A 24,462-nucleotide genomic window follows, 5' to 3' on the forward strand; every position below is an offset into this window, starting at 1 on the left:
TATAGTTGCGAATTTTTGAAAAAGAAGCAGAAAAAGACAATAAGACAAATTCGAAAGAGATACATTTATCAGATACAGTAGGTTTATTTAAAATGTTTAATACATTTTATTTTCATGAATGACATGGATAGATACTTAATTAGGAATGCTGTCTCTTTAAGATATGTAGTACTGACACGTTCAGTTTTCACCCGTTTACATTCACTTAATCCAAAATTGACTGTATTTATTAATTGTGAAAACTAAAGAAGTGGAGCATGCGCAAGAGAGAAAGCACTTCTATCAACGTAATTCCTCCTATCCTGCCTTCACTAACTTTGTGCCATATGATGTTGCTAAAAAGAACATTATTTTGTCTATTAAGTGTAATTAAATGTGTTTATGCGCTTTAAGATTAAAAAACATTAATTTTCCACATAATGTACATTATTGTTGCTTTGCATCATGCTGCGTAAACATAAAACATGCATTTGTGTTTGGAGAAACGACAAACAAGCGCTACTCTACACTGCTCAAAACCCGCGTTTGAACCATCAGTGGCAAAACCTGCACACATCTGAATATTTGGGTTGGACTGTTCTGGAACAGTGTTGTAAATACAACCTAACCACTGATTTCTAGTATTTCCACTTTCACAACGAAACATCTTCTACACAACATGGCGGCAGCAAGAATACTACAGCGAGAATAAACGTTACCTTTGCATGAACATTTGGGCGACGCTATGCAAATCTTCCCAGATTGTGACGTAGACATGTGGGGGCGTGTTTAAGCGAGGGGGTCATGGTTGAGTCTCAACTTTTATAAAGAATATATCTTTGGGTTTTAGGGTTTTATCTATTCACAAACAGCTTGTTAAACTCCAAAGAGAAAAGAAAACTTGACATCGCATCATATGAGCCCTTTAAATTAATCGACAATTGTGACTCATCATAGCATGGTTCAGTGCTAAACCAAAGAAAATGTTGTTAATGGATCTAATTTATTCAGATTTTCTAAGTAATGTTACATAAAATAATTTAATAAGATTGCTAAAACCACTAAAACATATATTATTAAAAATACCATAATGCTGTAATCAACAGATGATACAATGCTCTGTTGTCTTATGTAAACAATGAATTTACTAAGTAAGAATAAAACAAAACTTAATAATAACGTTTGTGTTCTAGTATCATTGAAAGTCCTGGTCAAATACTGTATGCAGATCAACAGCTGAAAGACAAAGTGTTCTGATCCCTCTCTAACAAATGAAACTTTCAATCAGTGTATGAACAGAATGAACATTAAAGAAACAAAGTTCAGGTGATCTAGATTTCAGTTCAGTGGAAATGTACTGAACTGCACCCACCTGTTTCTCATCAATTATTCTTGGTTTTAACCACATGAAGTAAAAAAAATACATTCATTTAAAAACACAACTTGAATGTGGCTTACACTGGGTCATGAGATTACTTTTATATCGATTTAAAAACACTAATAACTGATGAACTTTGTTAAATTGAATCTTTAACAAATCTGAAAAATGAACATTAATTTCTCAAACTGTAAATTATAATGTTGTGATGCCTAACGTAGAATTGAATATTACTGATATCAGTTTTAAATCTTTATTATTGTTACTGATGTAACGATCATAATGATTGAAATATAAGGACTTTAAGCTAACATAAATTTTTTTGTAAATGAACAGATAATAATTAGGACATGCAGTGTTGTTTTGGCAACAATCTATTCATAACATGAGTTACACATTCAGACTAACACTTAAAGGAGTAAACGAATTAACCGACTAGTGAAGATGTCGACTGTGTCCCATGATGCTCGGTACAGGCGACTGTTCATCAAAGGATGTTTGCAATAACTGCAGCTCTAGCACACACGGAGGACATTATTAGCATAATTAACCTGTAAGCACTAATTATCAGTTCAATTATCAGTCTGAATCCTTTTTTTAAACCATATCTTTAGGATGTGATGTCACATCTCAATCCACAGTGCACTGATGGTAATGATAAAAAACAAAAACATTTAATTGTATTTTATAGCACAGTATTATAGATGATCAGCACAAATATTATTGAACAATCTGAGCACTAATTACTGCTGTTTATCAAGTCAAACATCAGTAGCAACTAAGCAATTTAACCAGTAGGTGGTGACACATGAGCATCTTTTGATTTGAACAACTCTCCGTATCACTGACTCGATGATTCATCGAAAAACAGTGAGTCTCGAAGAAATGGAAATGATTCGTAAATGATTCATTATCAGAGCATCAGCATATGGCTCAAGTGAGCGTTATTATAGATCCAGAAAAAGCGACAAACTCTCCACAACAGTTGAAGTTCAAAAATAGGAAAGTGAATACTATGTGGTTGGCAGTCTATTGTGGTTTAACAAGGCTAGGAGTACGAGAGAACTATGTAGCCTATCTTAAATTTCGCCTAGAATATGTTCCAGCTAACTAAAAAGTGCATTTAATTACAAAATCACGTTTAGAGACACAAAACAGTAAACATTTAGAGTTACATTTATATTTACAAGAGCAAAATCGATTAATAAAAATCGGGATTGATAGGGCTTACCTTATCTCTGGTATCCGTCCGCTGGAAAGTGACCGTTAAATTCAGGCGCGTGCACAGTAGACCAAACTTGTGCACGACGCTGAATTCAAATTCAAACGTAAGTTTATGGTTTATCTCGTGTCTCTATTCAAAACATTTTTAAGTCACAAAATAAAAATATAAGAAATAAACACTATTTACGTGTGTGTGTGTGTGTGTATATATATATATATATATATATATATATATATATATATATATATAAATATATATATATATATATATATATATATATATATATATATATATATATATATATATATATATATATATATATACATACATTTTAGATCACATAGTAGCCTATAAATTATGCCAAAAATATTTATGCTTTATTATGAGTGAATGGATTAATTAATGAGTCAATGTAGACAGCCTGTGCGCTCACTACACTGCAGCTACAGGTGGAGAAGAGAGAGAGAGGTAGAGCCAATGAATGAATGGGGATTATTAGGAGGCCATGACTGACAAAGTCCAGTGGAGGGAATTTATCCAGAACACCGGGCATACACCCCTATTCTTTACAGAGAAGTGCCATGGGATTTTTAATGACCAGAGGGAGTCAGGACCTCTGTTTAACATCTCACCCACAGTACGCCGTGGGGCCTGGTGCGTCTGCGCCAGCTGAACCCATTCACATAAGAAAGGCCCTGCGTACAAAATAACAGCTGTTCACCGAGTCCACTTCTGACACAGGTAGTCTACTCACACTGACCTTATAGTGTGACTCAGGTGTGCTTCCGAGTGAAGCGTGTCAGTGAATGAATGTCAGTTTTACATTTTGCGCTGAAACCAGAGGCGCATACGCTAGATTCATGATTTCAGTTTAACTGGAAATCTTGTACAGTATTACAATTAGTCGATCTAAAACAGTGATTATGTATTAACAGCTGTCAAACAATGTCAGTATGTAAATAAGCGGTCTGATCATATTTACACATTGCATATTTGATTTTGGTTGCGCATGCGCACCACTTATGCAATTCTTCATTTAACTTTACTTTAAGTGTGTGTTAAAGACTGTATGCATTATGTTTCCTACCTCCACAAAGCCTCCTCCCCATACATGAATGAAACACCTGTTTAAAAACCCTCTGTGCACTGCCTCCAAAATACTTCTACTTGAACACAAGGACTACTACAAACTCTTAAAAACATAACTTTCTAAAATTATGTATTTACAGAAGATTGAAAGGCTACTGAAGAAATTAGCTAAAAATAACTCTCATAACAGATTATGAAGTTATCCATAAACAGGATCAAATTGAACTCCTACAGGCACATAGTACATTTTTGCAAATTCCTAAACATTAATAATACTTAAACCTGTATTAATGAATAGTTTATATGAGGAGATCCAACAGTCATGAAAGAGAATCATTTTCAAGTCCTACAACCTTTTAATTTCTTTGTTTAATCAGTGTATTATGATTGATTGACACCAAATAAATGGTATGTGACAGGACTAATAAGAACCAGATCAGATAAACTCAGTAAGTAAAGCTGTCCAGGGAAGGGTTTTTGAGTTTAGCAGCTTTTATTTCACTGCACTCGCACTGATTCAGAGCTATAAGTGCAACGTTTACGAACAATTACAGTACCATAACTATATGGTAAGATCCTCAGATGGAAAATGCTACAGAAGAATGGAAAGATGGTGTCAGTGAAGGTGGTTGTGAATGTGTGTAGATGTGTGTTAGTTACAGGATCAGAGAATGACACTGTTCCTCTGTCATAGTCCAGATACACTCTCACACGCTCAAGATCCTGTTCAACAGAGAAACCAGATGGCTCACACAATCCATAGCACACACTCCAGACATCAGTATTAAAGAAATCCCGTCCCTTCCTCTGGTTTGATGCTGTAGTTACTCCAATACTCCAGCATGGACTCTCTTTAACCTCCACATCCCAGTAGTATGTCCCTGAGTTAAACCCTTCGGAACCCAGAACACAGGAATAATAGTCAAATCTCTCTGGATTATCAGAAAGAGGTTGACTTTTTAATAAGATGTCTTTTATACCGGTCAGATCATCAGACAGGAGGAGACGTGGATTCGCAGTATTTGGATCCAGGATCACAGGAGCTGATGAGACACAATCAACAGCTGCTTTTATTCTGATGTTCATTTAATGATTATGAGTGAACCTAACACACATTATGAATTATAACACTTGTCCTGTTGATCAAAAACATAGATTTTAAAATCTGTAAATCTTCCCCCATTAATCAATTTCAATGTGTGTGTGTGTGCGTGTGTGTGTAAGAGCTCAGATCTTCTGCAGACTCACTGTTCTGGATGATGTCTTTCATCTTCTTCCAGACTCTGAAGGGCAGGTTTCCCAAGTATCGTGGCACATGAATCAGAGCTCCAGAAGGAGTCTGTGGATCCGGCTGTGATGAGATCTGGACTCTGGAAGAACATTCAGGATCAGAACTGAAGTGACTTTGGATCAGAAGCAGAGAGAGAAAAGATCACTCACCTTTCCATCGAGACTGGAAACTTCTGCAGAACAAACAGACAATTGATCATCAACAACTCAATCAATCAATCAATCAATCAATCAATGATCTGAAATCAGACCTTCAGAAAGCAGAGGTCACTGTCTTTCATCATCTCCTCCATGTCTTTGATTGTGTGTGAAAGAGCTGAGATTTGTGTGTTGATTTCATCCAGCTTGTCCTTCATCATCTGTTTCTTCTGCTCCTCTTCCTCTCTCAGTGCAGTGATTGTAGCTTCTTCTTCATCTCTGAGAAACTGATGAAGCGTCTCAAACTGCTGTTTAATCTGACGCTCTGTTTGATCAGCTTGAGACTGAAATCAAACCCCATTCATTTTATCTCAAACACACATCAACACAACACATCATTCATGATAAACTCAAAACAAAAACAAATGTTCTTTTAAAACAGGGGTTGGCAAACTACGACATGTGTGCCAACAGTGGCACGCAGAGGGACAATCACAGACAAGCAAGCAATAGAAAAAAAATACATACTGAAGTACATTTTGAGGAAATAACTTCTCACAGTCACACAGCCTGTTAAGAGCTATAAATACTGTTATATAGTGAGAATTAAAGGGGTCATATGATGAGATTTCAAGTTTTCCTTTCTCTTTAGAGTGTTACAAGCTTTTGCAAAGAATAAAGTCTCCAATCCAAAGAGATATTCTTTATAAAAGTTAAGACTTGTTCAAGCCCCCTTAAAACGGCTTGTTTAAACACCCCCCCCCCCCCCCCCCACATGTCTACGTCACTATGTTGAAGATTTGCAAAACGCCACCCAAATGTTCATGCAAAGACAGGAGTCGTTCCTCTGTTAGTCACATGTGGTTGCCGCAATCCCACTCCTTTGTTAAATCTGCCGGTTGTTCCACATTATAGCCACTGGATGTCGCTCACTCAGGCCATGGGTCTTTCCTCACTCAAGCCCCCGGCCATTCCTCATTGTTTGCGAGGACAGTCTGGTGCTTCTCAAGGTATGTAAGCAGGTTTACATATGAAAAGGATTTGCCATTGATGATTCCAATGCGAGTTTTGAGCAGTGTAGAGCACTTGTTGTTTGTAAGTACTTAAATCACAAATGCAGACATGGTTTTATGTTTATGCGGCGCAGTATGTAACGCAAAATGTAAAAAGACAGTATAAGTCATTATAATCAGTATTTATGTTCCCACTGGATGCAACAACTGCCTCTTGAGTCAATAGGAAATACTTCAACTAATAACACAACATACTTCCAGTAGCTGATTCAAAAGCGTCAATTGTCATATCAAAGTCTGAATGACCTCCTCTCCTAGGTTCATGAAATGACTGTCCATAAAATGCTATGCTGTTCTGTTGTAAGTAATCTTAAAGATTCCTAAATGCATCTACATTCGGAAGGCCAAATAAAGTGCTTTTGCTTTCGACTGGATACACACAGCATCTCCCTGATATGACTATTTCAACACTAACGGTGTTGCTGAAACCTCGCCTTCTTTCTTTAAGTGAACATTTGGGTCCCATTATTTAAATATTTCCACATAGTGACATATAGATGTGGGGGCGTGTTTGAAAGAGTCTTTTTAGAGGGCTTGGCAGAGTCTTAAGTTTTATAAAGAACATCTCTTTGGATTTGAGACTTTAGTCTTTGCAACTTTACAGATCTTCTTCATGCATCAAGAGCTTGTAACACTCCAAATAGAAAGGAAAAATTTAAATTGCACCATATGACCCCTTTAAAAATGGCACATCATGCTGAAAAGGTTTCTGACCCATTTAACATCACTCTTAACCAGGGGCATAGCCATCTTTTCAGAAGTGAGGGGGACAGAAATTACACACACACACAGACATATATATATAAATATATATACATAACATTTCTGTAATCTATATAGCCTACTATACAGTTTTTTAACACTAAGATTTTTAATGTTTTGGAAGAAGTCTCTTCTGCTCACCAAGCCTGCATTTATTTAATCCGAAGTACAGTAAAAGCAGTAATATTGTGAAATATTTATACTATTTAAAATAACTGTTTTCTATTTAAATATATTTTAAATGTAATGTATTCCTGTAATCAAGGGTGAATTTTCAGCATCATTCCTCCAGTCTTCAGTGTCACATTAATCAGAAATCATTCTTAATATGTTGATTTGCTGATTATCAATATGTAAAACAGATTAGTACATTTTTTCAGCATTCTTTGATGAATAGAAGGATGAACAGATCAGCATTTATGTGAAATAAAAAGCTTTTGCAACATTATACACTATACCATTCAGATATATATATATATGTTTTGAAACATTATATAATGTTTTGAAACATTTTAATTCATAAAATAAATCATGAGAACATGACCTTCATCACTGCATTTGCAGGATTTTTTTTCTTATTAACTCAACACAAAGTAAAACAGAAAGTAATTTTTAAACACTATTTTGATTAAGTCAGACCAGCACAAACTGAATATTGTATATCACAATGATTTCTGAAATAAATAGGCCTAACAAAACACCTGAATAATATATTCAGAAAAACTAAAGTGGCTTCTGCATCATAAAAGCTGTTGTGTTGAGCCCTTAAAAATGTTCCTTTCACAGCTTAAGTATGAAAACTATCAACAATGGACTAGATAACACAAAACATTTTGAAATAAATAAATGAAAGCAATCTGAATTATTCAGAATCAATTTAGAGAAACATACATAAACATACACATACAATACCTCTGCAAACAGGTTAGGCACTTCAGTCAAAATTAATTAATTTTTTAAAAAAGTAAGGGACATTGCACCATATGGTAACGGTAACGGAGTTAATTTATTTAAAAAATAATGCGTTACAGTATTAGTTACTGTCAAAACGCGTCAAAATAACGCGTTACTGCCCAACACTGGACAAACTGACTCAAATGATTCGCGATCCCGCTTTGAACTCCCGAACTGACTCAAATGATTCGCGATCCCGCTTTGAACTCCCGAACTGATTCAAATGATTCACGCTCCGAGCTCCCGAACTGACTCAAATGATTCACGCTCCGAACTGCCAAACTGACTCAAATGATTCGCGATCCCGCTTTGAACTCCCGAACTGACTCAAATGATTCACGAACACGCTAAGAACTCCCGAACTGATTCAAATGATTCGCGAACCCGCTCCGAACTCCAGAACTGACGAGAAGGGTCTGGCTGCAGACTTGCACTTGCTCTCTCAGACTTGCATTCTCAGACTTGCACTCTCAGACACTTGTGCTTCCGCTAGCGACGTCACTTGCAGTCTTTATTTATTTATTTATTTGTTCTATTTATTTATAAGTTTTTGTTTGAATCTCTCAACATTTTACATCAGTAGCCAGGTGGTTAAGACAAGACTAAATTACAATGTCACTTGCAATCGCTACTTGCACTCTCCAATCTTGCAATCAACACAAATCGTGCATGTTGCCAATGGAGAGAAGACGCTGTGGTGGTGATTAAACGATTAAAACTAAATTAGTAGGCCTACTACTATAAAGAAAGTCTTTCGTTAAGTGTTTTCCTCCTATAGAAAAAAACAAACACTTAATATGGCATAATGTATTAGGATATGTTAAGTTCAATTAAAAGACCAAATTCGATATATAGTTATTATTTAATGTACAACAAGGCAAGCAGATGGCTATGAACACAACGCTTAATGTGGCCTAATAACAGACTAAGATGATAAAGACAATTCAGTAGGCATAGCCTATATGTCTTGTTGTTGACTCAAAGTATATACAGACCAGCAAATATGAACGTGCATTATGAAATGCATTAAGTGATTTTAAAATGATCAGCTCCGTACAGGCAAGCAGACGAGTACAGAACGCAGTGCGTTAAATTGTACATTAAATGTTTTCCTCCTATAGAAAATCATTCTAAATAAAACACACAATGTAGCTTAATGGACAAAGACAGTGATATAAACGAGTTGTAGACAGTTTATTCTATATGGAAAAATGCTTAACGCGAAACTTTGCGTGTTGCGTTTATTCACCACCACAGCTTCTTGTCTCCATTGGCAACATGCACGATTTGTGTCGATTGCAAGTGTTGCAAGTGTCGCAGGTAGCAGAGAGTGCAAGTAGCGATTGCAAGTGACATTGTAAGTTAGTTAATTTTTTTCTCGTCTTCCCACCTGGCTACTGTTCAAACAAAACGTAAAAAAAAAAAAAAATCAATAAAATAAAAAATAAAGACTGATAAAAGATGATTCGCGATCCCGCTCCGAGCTCCCGAACTAATTAAAATGATTCACGCTCCGAGCTCCCGAACTGACTCAAATGATTCACGCTCCGAGCTCCCGAACTGACTCAAATGATTCACGCTCCGAACTGCCAAAATGACTCAAATGATTCACGCTCCGAACTACCAAACTGACTCAAATGATTCATGCTCCGAACTCCCAAACTGACTCAAATGTTTCGCGAACCCGTTTTGAACTTTTCTTTTTTTTATTTACTACACAAAAACAAAGTAAAACAGAAAGTAATTTTTAAACACTATTTTGATTAAGTCAGACCAGCACAAACTGAATATTATATCACAAGGATTTCTGAAATAAATAACAAAACACCTGAATAATATATTCAGAATCAAAAACTAAAGTGGCTTCTGCATCATAAAAGCTGTTGTGTTGAGCCCTTAAAAATGTTCCTTTCACAGCTTAAGTATGAAAACTATCAACAATGGACTACATAACACAAAACATTTTTAAATAAATAAATGAAAGCAATCTGAATTATTCAGAAACAATTTAGAGAAACATACACACACACACACACACACACACATACATATATATATATATATATATATATATATATATATATATATATGTATATATATATAAATGCTGTTTAAAAATGAAATCTATGTTATCATGCTAAGGAGCTGACTGAAAGCCGGCGACTCCACAGTAGAAACAGGCTGCATGTTTTCAACAATGTTTCACCTGTATGAGAAAAACATACAGAGAATCTACATACAGAGTTTAATGTTTTGCTGTACTTTGGATCAAATAAATGCAGGCTTGGTGAACAGAACAGACTTGACTGGTGGTGGATACTATAGGCAACTTTAATTATTCTCTAATTTCTAGCTTTTAATTTGCTTAGAAATCTATATCTGCTTGACAATAAAAAAATAATAATGATTCTTTTTAAATATACTACAAACACTTATTTATCACATAATAAGGCAGAATAGTTTCTATACTGTAATAAATCTATGTCAATTAGCACTATTTTGTTGATATACTGTATTTATCACCTGCTGGAGATGACTTGAAAAACCATATATTGTCGCAATTGATATTAATGTCTTCGTGTTTCCAAAAGTTTCAGTTCTCCTGTCAAAACCATATAAGACTGTATAAAAACATGGACGTAGTGTCCGTGACGTCACCTCTAGACTCCTGAAGAGAGTTTTTTGAAGCCTAAAGTGTGCAGAGCGAGCCGTCGCCATCTTGGCAGTGCGTCACCGTGCGACTCTCCCAGACAATCGAAAATGGGCAAAAGGGCGGGAGCTGGTTGCTGAAGCCACGCCCACCTAGCGCAACGGCTGTGACAGCAGCATAGACTGTATAAAAACATGGACGTAGTGTCCGTGACGTCACCCGTAGACTCCTGAAGAGAGTTTTTGAAGCCTAAACCGGCTTCGAGGATGAATGAAACACACACTGCAGGAGTGTTTAGCGCTTCTGGGTCCGAATAAAATATCAGGTCATGCACAGACTATCCTGTCTCTTTGAGTTTAAATCTATATTTATTCACACCAGCTCTTGAAAACATCTATGCGGACACATTTGACTGAAAAAGTGCGGGGTACGAATTTCCATGATATTAAAATCCCCTGCTTTTAACTGAAACATCAACAATGCTGTTGTGTAACATGTATAGTAAACCAACCAAGATCTTTTCTCAGATAATATTCAGACTTATGTTTCTTTCTTTCTTTTTTTTAATAAAACAATTCTTATTTGATGCTTTTTATTTAGGAAAATAAAAATAATAATGTTAATAATAATAATAATAATTTAATCCCCATAAATGTCCCATAAAGGCTTAATTTTGTCTGATCTGAAATTAAACACACTGGAGTGACAAATAATAGCTCCTGAAAATCCAGCTTCACTATCACAGGAATTAATTTGCATTACATTTCATTTGCAAAGAAAAGGTTTATTTATTTATTTTAGATCATAATAATATTTCATAATATTGATGTTTCACTGTATATTTAATCAAATAAATGCAGGCTTGGTGATTTTTCCTTTTTTCTGGTTTAATTGAAAGACGGCTTTTGATCTTAATGGGTGAGTGACCTTACATAGTGCTGATTTCCTATTTATTAAACCAGGGGTTTAACAGTAATAAACTAGAATACATAAAATATAACAAATCCGTATAGTTACCTATACCTTATAAATTATCCTACAAATTTTGGTCCTGATTCTGTTTCCTTACCTTGATGTGTTGAACTGTTTTTTCAAACTCTTCTCTCATTTTCACTCCTTGTGTAATTTTAATTCGTAAGGACTTCAGTGTTGTTTTGAGCTCTTCCTAGAATTTATATATATATATACAAATAAAATAAAATACGTATTGTTGTTAACATATGAATCAAGAGACATTTGTGACCCTGGATCTCAAAACCATAAGGGTTAAATAAATAAGCTTTTCACTGATGTATCGTTTGTTAGGCTAGGACAATATTTGGCAGAGTTACAAATATTTGAAAATCTGGAATCTGAGGGTGCAAAATAAATAAATTCCAAATACTTAGAAAATCACCTTTAATGTTGTCCAAATGAAGTTCTTAGCCATTCATATTACTAATAAAAAAATAAGTTTTTATATATTTACAGTAGGAAATGTACAAAATATCTTCATGCATCATCTTTTAATATCCTAATGATTTTTGGCATATAAGAAAGATCAATAATTTAAACGACTTGTGCAAAGTAGTTCAAAGAATCAGTCTCTCTAAACCCCTCACTGAGTCCTCACTGCTGTGATTGGTCAGATTGCGCAGTCCTTTGTGATTGTCCCATAGCTGTAGAGATTGGCTTTGGATTGGTCTACCATGTACAGCGCGTGTCGGGAACTAAATGCCCATTGCCATGATGGAATGACAGCCCTGGAGACTTGTCAATACATAGGAAAGATAGTATTGATTGTACCTCACCAATGGCAGAGGTCTGATGATGAAACCGTAGAAGTGACTGATCAACAAGCATAACTGGAGCAGGACGTTTCTCAGTGGGAAGCGTCAAGTGTTGACAAGTTTGGTAATTACAAGATGTGATAAAACAAATTTACTCTCACAGTGTATGATAAACAACATGATGTTAATCAAACATAACAGGCATTTTACTGTGTTTGTGGGCAGGCAAGTTGGCGATGTAAAACATGGTTGGATATTATGAAAGTGAAAGCGACATGACATTCAGCCAAGTTTGGTGACCCATACTCGGAATTAGTCCTCTGCATTTTTCCCTTCCAACCTGCACACACACCATGAACACACACCCGGAGCAGTTTTTTGCTGTGGTGCCAGGGTAGCAGTTGGGGGTTCAGTGCCTTGCTAAAGGGCACCTCAGTCATGGTATAGACGGTTTCAAAGGCAATAACATAAACAAACGTTACTGCGCATGTGCGCTTTTGTGGCCCTAACTTAACTTCCGGTAGACTTCCAAATAGAATCAATAACAACAGCCAAGTCCCTCTAGAGTAGATATTTTTTTGATAACAAACTAAATATGTTTGCTGCGTAAATCAGGTGGACTTAATGAAAATGCAAATTAATTATTTCCAAGCAGGAGATGCTTGCATTTAAAGCGCGAGAAATAGACGTTTCCTCAGTAACAGCTTTAAACAAAGCAGAGCTACGCTCACACGCTGCTTTATCAGGCATATAACATGCAAGTCTTCCTTCAGAAATAGTGATATAAAAACACCCGTGCCTCGTTTTGATATTTAAACATATAAATGTAAGGAATTATTATTATTAAACGTGCAGTACGTAACGTTACTCATGTTTATTCAACGAAGCCTTTTTGAAAATTGATCAATTTTAAAATTGTGGCGAGTCTCCAAAAATAAATAAATGTATGGGAAACATCCCGCAGCACAACCACCTGAGCCCAACTTCAGTCTACTCATCACCTTGACTTTAACTGCGTTTGTAGAAGGCACCGCAGCCAGACCGATATACACAACACACACCGGAAGTTAACTTAGGGCCAGGCGCGTGCGCCCGATGAAACCGTTTATAGAAAGTGGAGAGAGCACTGAACATTCACTACCCCACTGCCAATCCCTGCCAGACTTGAACCGGCAGCCTTTCAATTACAAGTCCAACTCTCTAACCATTATGGTCACACTTCCTTTTATGCAAATGTGCTACTACATGATGTACTTCATGATGTATATCGTTTAGACATCGTGAGCCTACTTTTTTTTTGTTTTGTTTATCGTGCACTGCTGGCTTCACAACTTTGCAGATAGTTTATGTTCACATACAGCTACATGATACACTACATGTCCATTCGAAAAGGCATAATAGGGGTACTTTAAGATTTAGTGCTCAAGGGTCACATTTAGCTTACCTTGTATGATGAAATGGCTTCACTGATGGGTCTGAATGTGTGATTGACATGTTTCTGTGAATCTCTGCACACTAAACACAACGGCTGTTTGTCCTCCAGACAGAAGAGATTGAGTTTCTCACTGTGTAAACTGCAAGAAGGCTCTTCAACAGAGCGTGAATCCATTTTCACTGTTTGCTCAAGCTTCAGAAATCGAAACATTTCTTTCTAAACGTAACTTTCAAAAATTTATAATCACAAAACTCACAAAGATCTTCTGCCTGTTCTTAAATAAAGTCCTCAAAAATCCTCTTTGAAAGTGTTTGTTTTCATTCTCCATTGATTGCTGATTCCTATCTGATTACATACAGATATTATAAAAAGCCTCAGAATGGAGAGAAGTGAGACAGTCTCTTCCTGGTAAGTGTTTTAGGAGGGTGGATCAGTTTAGGTATGTTGTGCAGCAGGTCAGACAGTAACACCAACTGCACACAGTGAAAATGACTTTTATAGGATAGGATTGAAATCAATTTAAAGTTTGACCAGTTACTGGTCATACACAAGGTCTTAAGAACAGAGTGATGGACTTTTTATTAATAATCAAAAATAAAACAAAACACTACCCTGAAGTAGAGATCTGCTAGCCTATCAGGTTGCCGCAAGGCAGCATTGTACCGTACTGGAATCGCATAAGGCCATGCAGACATACTAGGTAAGAATACAAGTATATGATATCTGACCTAACAGTCAGAACAAAACCAGCTATTCGAAAATGAAAAGAATTGCATATTTGAGTGGTTTGTGTTTGAAAGAAGAAATCCCTGTGGACTGATTAACCTGACGCTGACGCTGATCTGCATAATCAACAGAAGAATAAAGCAATCTCCGCGCTGTATCTTGATGAAGTTCCACACAGAGGTACACAAAATGTAGGGAGGATGTTTCCCCATGTTTTTGATATACCACTATCCGCTGTTAAATTAGAAAATCATTAATTATGTACATCTAGCCAAGTTTCGTATGTAAGTTTCCCTTACAGTAAATGCGAGAGTCGCAAGACCAGAAGTATGCACACACTCGCGTCGCTGAAGCTCACCGGCGCCATCTTGTGCACCTAGCCCATTGCTCTTTTGTTGGTTTGATTGCTGTTGTCCTTATTTAAGTCGCTTTGGATAAAAGTGTCTGCTGTATGTTAAAATATGGACATTAATTTGCTTGAATCTGTATAAAATTGCAGACTTTTGTAGGCTGATTGGGAATGTATTTTTGAGACATTTAATTCTGTATGTAAACCCTTGTTAATAAAAAGGATGGTTCATTCATATATATATTCAATATTCTGCAATATAAGAAGTAGAGACCCATATATCAAAATATATTTCCTATATCACATTATATCTGCCAATATATTCACATATATTTTTGTTTCTTAAGGGAAAGCACTAGAATAAAGCCTCACCCACAGTGATGACATGGTTGTTATCCAACACCATATGCAAACATACTGTACAGACAACAAAGCAAGCAGCGAGTAGGCTAGAAATTTGTCATTGTGGAAAAGGTAAGTTTCACAATATTTTAAGTGAATTTCATTTTATAGTTACAGTAGAAATTAAATTCTTATTTCTTCCTTCAAAATGACTGTCAATTTAACATGTTGATTTTGTGTTTAATTGTAATGAAAATACTGTAAAATCTATTTTCCAAAAATGCATATGGGCCAGGCTCTGTTTACTTGCTCAACAGAGGAGTCACACGCAAATGCTGCAGTAATGGAATCATCCAAAGAGTCAACTCTTTGCTTTGTCTCATGGAATATATCTGGACAAAGAAACCCAAACATTGACCATTTCTCAAAAGAGCTAAAAGCAGAGATTTTCTTTTTGCAAGAGACACGTATCGGACCTGAAAGTGACATGCCTTTAGAAAAGCCTAAAGGCTGGCAATCTTTCTTTACGGTCTATGATTCAAGAAGCAGAGGAGTTGCGATCCTTATAAAAGATGTTGTACCTTTCCAGTACTTTGGCCATGATGAGGACTATAGTGGGGGGTATCTCGTACTCTTCTGTCGTCTTCATGGTGAGCTGTTCACTTTAGTTAATGTGTACAATCACAAAGATGACAAAGAAATGCTAAACAGACTGCAGGAATACTTGAGGGAAGCAGCTGAGGGTGTGCTTGTGGTTGGAGGTGATTTCAACACAGTCCTTGATCTTAGCTGTGATCGAACATCTAAAGCAGCAGACACAGTACGTCATACACAACAGTGGGACCCATTTAAAAGATTCACTGCCTCTCTAAATCTTATGGATACTTGGGCATACTTCCACCCAACAGTCAAGGCATTCACATACCGTCAAAATGACAGTTATTCTAGATTAGACATGTTTCTTCTGTGTGAAGACAATTTGGAGCGAATAAAACATGTCAAAATCCAAGAAGAGAAAGAGACTGTTCAAGATCATTTGCTTCTACTGATATGTCTCAAAGTGAATAAAGTACCACATGTTGCTTCACAAGTAAAACAATTCCATGAACCAGAAAAGAGAGCAGGAAAGATTAATGGTGCAGAAATACTGAGTGTGATCAAGTCTTTAACTGACTCTGGCCACAAAGGGCCTGATGGTATAAGTGTACAAACATACAAGAATTTCTGTTGTCAATTTACAGAGATCTTAAAAACATGTTTCAACAGTTTGATGAAATCCTATGAATTACCTCCAGATTTCAGAGCAAGTATCTCTACATCAGGTGGCAGAAAACATTTCAATGTGGATTATTTGATTTTCACCATGGTTCTGGCCAAACGAATCAATGTGCTACTGGAGGCATTCTCAGAGGAAAGGAGCCAAGAAAACATCGGTGATTCATGTCACTGTGTGAAATTCACAGAAAAACCAAAGCAAATCAAATGGACTTTCTTAAAAAACATCCCCTCATATCTACTCACAAAAAGTGTAGAAAAGATGCCAAACGAGAAAAGATCAAAAATTATCAACATCCTCCTTAAAGGCTTAATTCCTATGGAAACAGGGGACAACAATATTTTAGAGGATATTATCCCAAAAGGTTCAGATGATTTCAGAGAGCTACAAGAAGGCTGTCCACTCACTAGGTCCATCCTCAGTTTGGTCCTGAAATATCTGGAGATCTGTATAAATGAGAAATATGAGAAATACACAACTCATGTCTGCATTTCTAGACAAGTTATAGTCATCCATGAAAACAGTTCTCCTGACTTGATCTGCCTGTGTGAGGAGTTCAAGAGAAACTCTGGGATTGAACTAATATGTGTTCAGCTAGAAGCTGGGAAATCTCCAAACCTGTGAAAACCCTGTTCATGCTTGAATTATTGAATTTGTAAAAACGGGTCATTCTAGTTGTTTGTCAGAGTAATATATATTGTTAAATATATTGGCACATTTATAAATTGAAAAATGAAAGCAACATTTTTTGTAAACAAATTATCTATTGTAATATTTTTGTCCACAGGTCTTGAAAGTGTTTAATTACATGCTAAATTGCATGATAAATACTTGGATGTTCTTATACTGTTGTATAAATTATCATGTATTGTTTTGTTTTATTAGCTTGTCACAATCTTCTTCAGAATTATTCACTGAGATTTTTTTTAGAAAAATAAAGTACTATAAAGTGACAATAAACAAGATTTAAAATACTGAAATAGTGTTGTAGATTTCAGTTTTGTTTAAAACATTACACTACATACATAAACACCTCAGATTGTTGAATTCAGCAAGTTAATTCAAGGAAATTATTATATTACAATCAGATAAAATTTAATTTTCATTAAAACACAACATTTCCAATTCTGGTGAGTAAAATTATTGAGTGAATTAAATGGGTGGTAATGATTCATTAAGGCCTATTTAAGGCATATTTAAGCATTAATAATAAAGTAACAGCAGTCCATTGATCATTTCAGTGGATGAAATAAAAATACCAAACCAAATTGACAACTCCAGTAAAGTAAATCCTGCGTTCCAAATAAAAGTCAGTCACAAACTGCAACAGTCACTGCCTTTACGTGATATTTGGGTACCAAGTCCTGTTTCTGGAAATCAACCTGTTCAGTTCTGTTCTAACCCTGTTCCAACACACCTTTAATTATCACGTGTTCCTGAAGATCAGCTGATTAATCAGCTGCTTCAGTTGTTTGAGATCAGGACTGGAGCTGAACAAGCAAGTTTACGTCTGGACACTGGTTTTCATCTAGTATCTCATATTTATCTAGATTTTTAATTAATTTATTAGCAGGATCAGATTCAGCAGTGATTTTCTGTTGTTAGAGTTTAACTGGTAACTTCCTCAGATAAGTTATTTGATCAAGATTACGGAACAATTGAAAGACGTGTCAGTGAAGGGCGTTGTGAATGTGTGTTCGTTTCAGGATCAGAGAATGATACTGTTCCTCTGTCAAGAGTCCAGATCAACTCTCACACGATCAAGAACCTGCTCAACAGGTAAACCAAACCTTTCAGACACTACATACTGATCATACTACACAATCCAGACATCAAGTCACCTTTATTTTTATAGCACTTTATACAATACTGATTGTCAAAGCATCTTTACAGTGTAAAATAGGAAAATAACTTGTCAACGATGGGAAAAAACAGGTAAAGTCAGTTCACTGATGACTCAGTTATGTCATCATCCAGTTCAGCTCTCTTCCAATAGTGTCTGTGCAAATAGTCAAGCGTCCCCAACTAAGTAACCCCAAGGCAACAGTGGCAAGGAACCAAAACTCCATTGGTGAGTCTGTCGAGGTGATGAACTATTAAAAGGGATATGTATCTAGAGCGCATCTAGTTGACACGGTCTCCGCTGGCATTCAGGGCTGTAGAGGTCATCTCTGGGTGCTGATCCACTATCTGGTCTAGATATGGACTAGATCAGGTGGCTACGGTGATCTCGGAATAACACTCATAGTAGCGTAGATGCCATTGTTCTTAGGAAGCAGCGAGTACATCAAGTGTTATGGGAAATGTTCCAGGTACCAGTTGACATAATGCAGCCTAACAATACTTTAACGTATATGAATTATAGCAATGTGATAGTGTGTAAGAAGCAAGGCTAAAGATATTGGTGTTTAATCTAGATTTAAGCTGAGAGTGTCTGCCTCCCGAACAACGCTAGGTGAAAGTGTGAAAAGCAACGGTCCTAGTACTGACCCTTGTGGTGCTCTGTGCTGCAGTTGTTATTCTACTAAAGCCAACATAATTTTGTGGTCTAATCAAATGAAAGTTGTTGGTGATAGTGTCAAACACAGCCTTTATATCCAGAAGAACTAATAGAGAGATACAACCACGAGCAGGTCATTTGTAACTCTGATGAGAGCAGTTTCAGTACTATGATACGGTTTAAATCCTGATTTATTTTTAACAGAAAAGGAAGATTTGAGATCATTCTGTAATTAACTAACTCTCTAGGATCAAGTTATGTTTTTTTTTTTAACCAGAAGCTTAATAACTGCATATTTGAAGGGGACATATACTAATGATATTGATGAATTAATAAAAGAAGAGGATTTATGACTTCTGGAAGCACCTATTTTAGGAGTTTAGATTGAATAGGGTCTAACACACATTTTGGTTTTGATGATTTGAGTTTATACATTTCTTCATCTCCTATAGCAGAGAATGTGTGAAATTGTTCCTCAGAGGATCAGAAGCAATACGGTGGCTGATGGCTGCATGGTTAGAATTTTATCCCTTATAGTATTGATCAAATCTGTGTAGTCATAATCATCATCATCATCCTCATCATCACTTACATCATCACTAACTACTCTGGCAGGGGAACCATCTTCACATAATATCTTATTTCATCCATATAAACCACAATGGTAATGCTGTATGCAAATCAATTAGTTGCTATGTTTCACATGCCATTTATTTCCTACATTATACAGCTCAATAAATCATCTATTTTTGTAATTTAATGACTGGTGCTCTGTCTGCCTGAAAAGAAATGATGACATTTAATTTTTTGGAAAATCCTTGTCAATGATCAAACAGTGATGATCATTCCACATGTCGTTTTTTTTATTTTTTATACAACTGTTTTTTCCCAGCTCACATCGGGTTATTAAATTAGAATTATACACACAGTATAATAATTAAACATGTTTTGTGACTAATAAAGTTGTAATCGTGTCCGGTCTCAAACTGCTATAATATTTATAATAAATGACCTTGCAGACATAATATTAAATTCTGCTCATGGATGGTTATTAGCCATTTAGTGCCTCAAACTCTTGTAACAGAGTAGAATTTTGTTCCCATTTATGTCTCCCTCTGTCAAAGCCAGTCTGAGGAAGCACAGTTGATCTAAATGCTTTAGTAAATAAAACAAAAGCGAGATAATCCAACACAAAGGGCAAACGTAACAGATATGCACCAAAACCACTCCAAAAAAATGAACAAACTAAAATTTCCTTAGAGAACTAATGATGAAAATAAGGTATAAGCAAGATCATTTCCAGGAAAACTACGCTCCAGAATAGCCAACAATGGTGTCCTATCTCCTTTTGTTTCAGTTTACTTTTCAAGAAACTGAAAGAAAATGTGACATTTTGTTGGCTCCTCCTAAACTGAAGAATCCTTAAGCAACTGCCTATAGTTTTCCTATAAATGTCCTTGCTTAAAACTTATTTGATGTTTTTCTTGTTACTCACAACTCAGCACCATTTCTCATAACAGAGAGAAACTTTTTACAGACAAAACATGAAGTCAGTGAGACGATCACAACTATGCAAGGTCTGTACAGTATGTTTTTTCATGCCTTTTGGGGAATTGCATTTATAAGAAAATGTGGATGTTTAAATGAGGATTGCGTTTATGCCCTTTAGTCTCACTAAGAAGAAAGCTCATTCTGTGAACAAAAACTATTTTAGACTTTAACTAAAAGCTATAACAAACACTAGCTTGGGTTCGTTGCCACTGTTGCCTCTGACCTGTGTAGTTAGTTCTGCCATATTACTGACATGAGAAAGTTTAATTACGTTATACTTAATGTATTTGCTGACATATCACTCAAGACTGAATGATTTTAAAATTATAACTAAACTTTATTTGGAGTATTCAAATCTTTGAATAATATCAGTCTTTAAATGCAAGATATTTGAAGTGTACCTGAAGTAATTCCACTTCAGCACAATCTAATTCAGTATATCTTTATTTGGAATTCATCAAAGTACACAATTGGTAATTGCAATTTAGCAGACGAGTCTGAGTTAGCAGACGAGACAGGTATACGAGTTCAGTATACCAATTGCGAGAAATTGTAATAATGTACATAAATATGTAAAAAAAAAAAACAATTAGTATACTTGTTTTTCAAATACATTTTAGTATATTAAATTTTCAATAGGGATGACATCGCTGTTTTCTCCAGAGCTGCTTTTTAGATTAATTGGACTCATAATTGATTAACTTTACACAGTCGCTGAGAATGAACAATGACACTATTGACTTTATTAGAGCGGCTATACAGCAGAATTTGTCTCATTTTTGCATCAGTGAATAAATATTTTCAAGTTTGAGATGAACCTGTTCAGTATGAACGTGTATGTCAGGGTTTTAGGTGGAAAGGACTTTTGCACAGGATATACCCATGCTCACAGGATATGCATCATCACTCAAGAATCATAGGAATGCTTTCTCAATGACCTGCTGTATTCTTGAGTTACCCTCTAATGTTTTATATGATCTTAAACACTACTGAAACAAACAGTTTGTGCTGTTCTGACATGGTTAACACATAAGCCACCCCATTCAAATGTCATTTTAGGAGTATGACTTCGATTTGAATGAACAAGGTTAATTTCCTCCATAACCATCATCATCATCATTACTGCGAAAAGTGAACCAATGTCTCATTCCATGTAAATCGCAATAGCAACATTGTATGCAGATTAATTAGTTGCTATATTTCATTTTTAATTAGTACACATTCATATTGGTTACATTCATACAGCTCCTAAAAACTATATTTTTATAGGTGTATTTTAAATAAGTTTATAGGAATGTTGGGAGTTTTCCATTTGCAAGAAGGCAAAAACAGCAGCAGTTTTTAATAAGTCTGCCAAAGTTAAACCCAGTTATGGGCTTCTGAAAACCAGAAATAATGTAAAACTATTTCTCTCAGTGTATAATCTTTTCTCAGATTATTCATGTATTATTATTATTTGAAGGCATTACTGGTTCCAACGAGTTTGCTCACCATCCTACTTTATCTGGGTGTTCAAAGCATTGAGAGGGATGTGAACCCTGCAGCCCTTGCTAATATCTTCAAGTATTTTGCTGACAAGTAAGTGTACTGTATTTTTACAATTTAGTAAATTAAAATCAACATATTAAATCAGTAAAATGCATGTTAAAATTGTTGCATGATGGAAAGTTGCATTGTTCGGTTCTTAAATTGTGATTGTGAACGTTAAATTGTAAAAATGTTATTTCTACAGTGTCCAGCCAAAAACCCAAAACCAAAGAGATGCTCAGTATGCAATAGCGATCTCTGTTCTACGTGCTCAGTGTACAGACGTACATGCTGATATCCAGAATGTGTTCAGCAATAAAGATGCAAAACATGTGAAAGATGAGCTCACTAAAGGACAGAAATGTGTACTCTGCACAGACTCACGCAACGTCATTGCTGCCAGGACAAATCTTACCACAAAAGAACATTCTGAGCATGTTCTGCTCTATCCTTTAGGGGAATCACCCATGGACAAACTTCTAGAGCAGGCAGATTAGAATAGCTGTGTAGTTTTCTATTCTTACAACTCTCCTTGTGTGAACAGATGCATTTGTGGGCAAGACAATATTTTGAATGGTCTTTTAAACTGGATAAACACAAGAAAAAATGGAATGAATGCATTTGTCTTCGAAGAGATCTGGATGAAGGACAGAAATAATAAACTGGAGGAGGCATTTCTAAAGATGAATGCGATAGTGCCTCTTTATCGGTGTAAGAGAACCAGTGCTGGAATGGAATGTTGGAAATGTGTGGAAAATAACAATGTGGATACTTTCTGTCTGCCTGAAAATAAATAAGTAATTTTCCTTTACATATGTATATATTATAAAACGTATCTTCATGTGTTTTGACGCTAAGCTGTGTAAGTGTGTGTAAACGATGTTCGTAGCACAATGGAAAAAAAATGTAAACATCAATAAGTAGTCTTCTACTGTTTGTTCAAATCTTGTGACAAGTTTAATATGTCATTGAAAAAAATTGGACTTCTTGGAGAGTGTTTTTCTCCACATTGTTGGTGAGTTGGCGTCCTCTACTGGACAGTTATTTCTACATTATTGGGAAACCATGCACAATATAATAAAGTGTTCTTCTCCGTGCAGTGGCGGATCTAGAGATTTTTTTCATGGGGTGGCATGAGGTTTCAGGAGGGGGGACATGGACGTTATTCATAATTTAAAATGCGACGGTTTCCATTGAATGTGTTTTGTTCTCTACACTACAGTCCGTGTGAGTCAAACGTGCAGTGCTTGTGCATCACCAGCTTATGACACCGCTTAGATATTTCAGTTTAATTTGGCATGTCGACCATTTTTCAAAATTGGATAGTCATTGATGCTGGGAAAGTGGATGCATGGCAATTTTGTGACAGCAGTACAGTTAGTTTAAACCATAGGTTTAAACACACACAAATGGCTAGACTAACGTAAGACCCTTTTCTGACCTGACGATCATAGAAAAATTCGATGAGACAAGTATTTCGGATGTAAATAACGTAACTTATGGAGTTTCTCGACTTGGTTTCAAACTTACCTCTATTCACTGCTAACTGCTTATCAACCTCTCTTCTACGAGACACTGTGTACTGCAGACAGATAAACTGTACAGCCTGCCCTGCTGCCAGTGACTGGTGGTGAAATTTCGCGGGGTTCGCTGCCGTGCTGGTGATGGGTGAAACCATTGTGACTCTGAGGGGGGTTCGGGGGGATTCTAAATCGGCGATTTCTGTTTGAAAGGAGTTTGGCGCAGGTTTCCTTGACCTTCAACGTGTACGCTCTATGGACATAAAATATACTTAAAAAATATTATCTGATTTATAAATGGGGTGGCAAAACTGTACCCCAGGGGTGGCAACTGCCACCCTTTGCCACCCCGTAGATCCGCCTCTGTCTCCGTATATCTACAATAAGATTTTCTTATAACCACTTTACTGTTAATACACTTTACATATACCGTATTTTCTCTCTAAATGTTTTCAATGCCCTAATTTCATTTAAATAGCCAAGTTGACTTAATTTAAGGGGAAGTCGTGGCCTAATTAGAGAGTTGGACTCCCAATCGAAAGGTTGTGAGTTCGAGTCCCGGGCCGGCAGGAATTGTAGGTGGGGGGAGTGCATGTAGAGTTCTCTCTCCACCTTCAATACCACGACTTAGGTGCCATTGAGCAAGGCATCGAACCCCCAACTGCTCCCCGGGCGCCGCAGCATAAATGGCTGCCCACTGCTCCGGGTGTGTGTTCACAGTGTGTGTGTGTTCACTTCTCTGTATGTGTGCACTTCGGATGGGTTAAATGCAGAACACAAATTCTGAGTATGGGTCACCATACTTGGCTGAATGCCACTTCACTTTCACTTTCAACAATTTATTTTTATACGAGTCGTTTACATTGGAAATTCTTTTTTCCTCTTTTGCTTCTCTTTCGCTTTCTCTCACAGATTTATTTCACTTTGAC

The 24,462-nt window shown here is 36.2% G+C and overlaps 1 protein-coding gene and 1 pseudogene across 1 annotated transcript; one reads left to right on the forward strand and one right to left on the reverse strand.

The window, feature by feature from the left end:
* Positions 1–4,169: 4,169 nt before the first annotated feature.
* On the reverse strand, positions 4,170–14,090 carry LOC113054270 (E3 ubiquitin-protein ligase TRIM39-like). The gene is made up of 6 exons (XM_026219699.1): positions 13,752–14,090; positions 11,608–11,703; positions 5,213–5,443; positions 5,112–5,134; positions 4,920–5,041; positions 4,170–4,714 (listed from the first exon to the last, which is right to left on the reverse strand). Exons 1-6 carry the CDS (start codon positions 13,950–13,952, stop codon positions 4,170–4,172), a joined length of 1,218 nt encoding a protein of 405 aa, XP_026075484.1. The 5' UTR covers positions 13,953–14,090.
* A 2,432-nt stretch (positions 14,091–16,522) lies between these two features.
* Positions 16,523–22,819, forward strand: LOC113054276 (uncharacterized; annotated as a pseudogene).
* The last annotated feature ends 1,643 nt before the right edge of the window (positions 22,820–24,462 follow it).

This window comes from Carassius auratus, chromosome 3 (genome assembly GCF_003368295.1).
Source record: "Carassius auratus strain Wakin chromosome 3, ASM336829v1, whole genome shotgun sequence".
NCBI classification, from domain to species: domain Eukaryota; kingdom Metazoa; phylum Chordata; class Actinopteri; order Cypriniformes; family Cyprinidae; genus Carassius; species Carassius auratus.

What these genes read in the sequence shown, in the direction of transcription:
- LOC113054270 (XM_026219699.1), bottom strand. Translation starts at nt 13,952, where the DNA reads ATGTTTCGATTTCTGAAGCTTGAGCAAACAGTGAAAATGGATTCACGC. An exon ending in AAACAGTTCAACACATCAAG is followed by an intron (nt 5,444 to 11,607) that starts GTAAGGAAACAG and finishes GTTTGATTTCAG; the next exon opens with TCTCAAGCTGATCAAACAGA. An exon ending in TTTCCAGTCTCGATGGAAAG is followed by an intron (nt 5,042 to 5,111) that starts GTGAGTGATCTT and finishes ATGTTCTTCCAG; the next exon opens with AGTCCAGATCTCATCACAGC.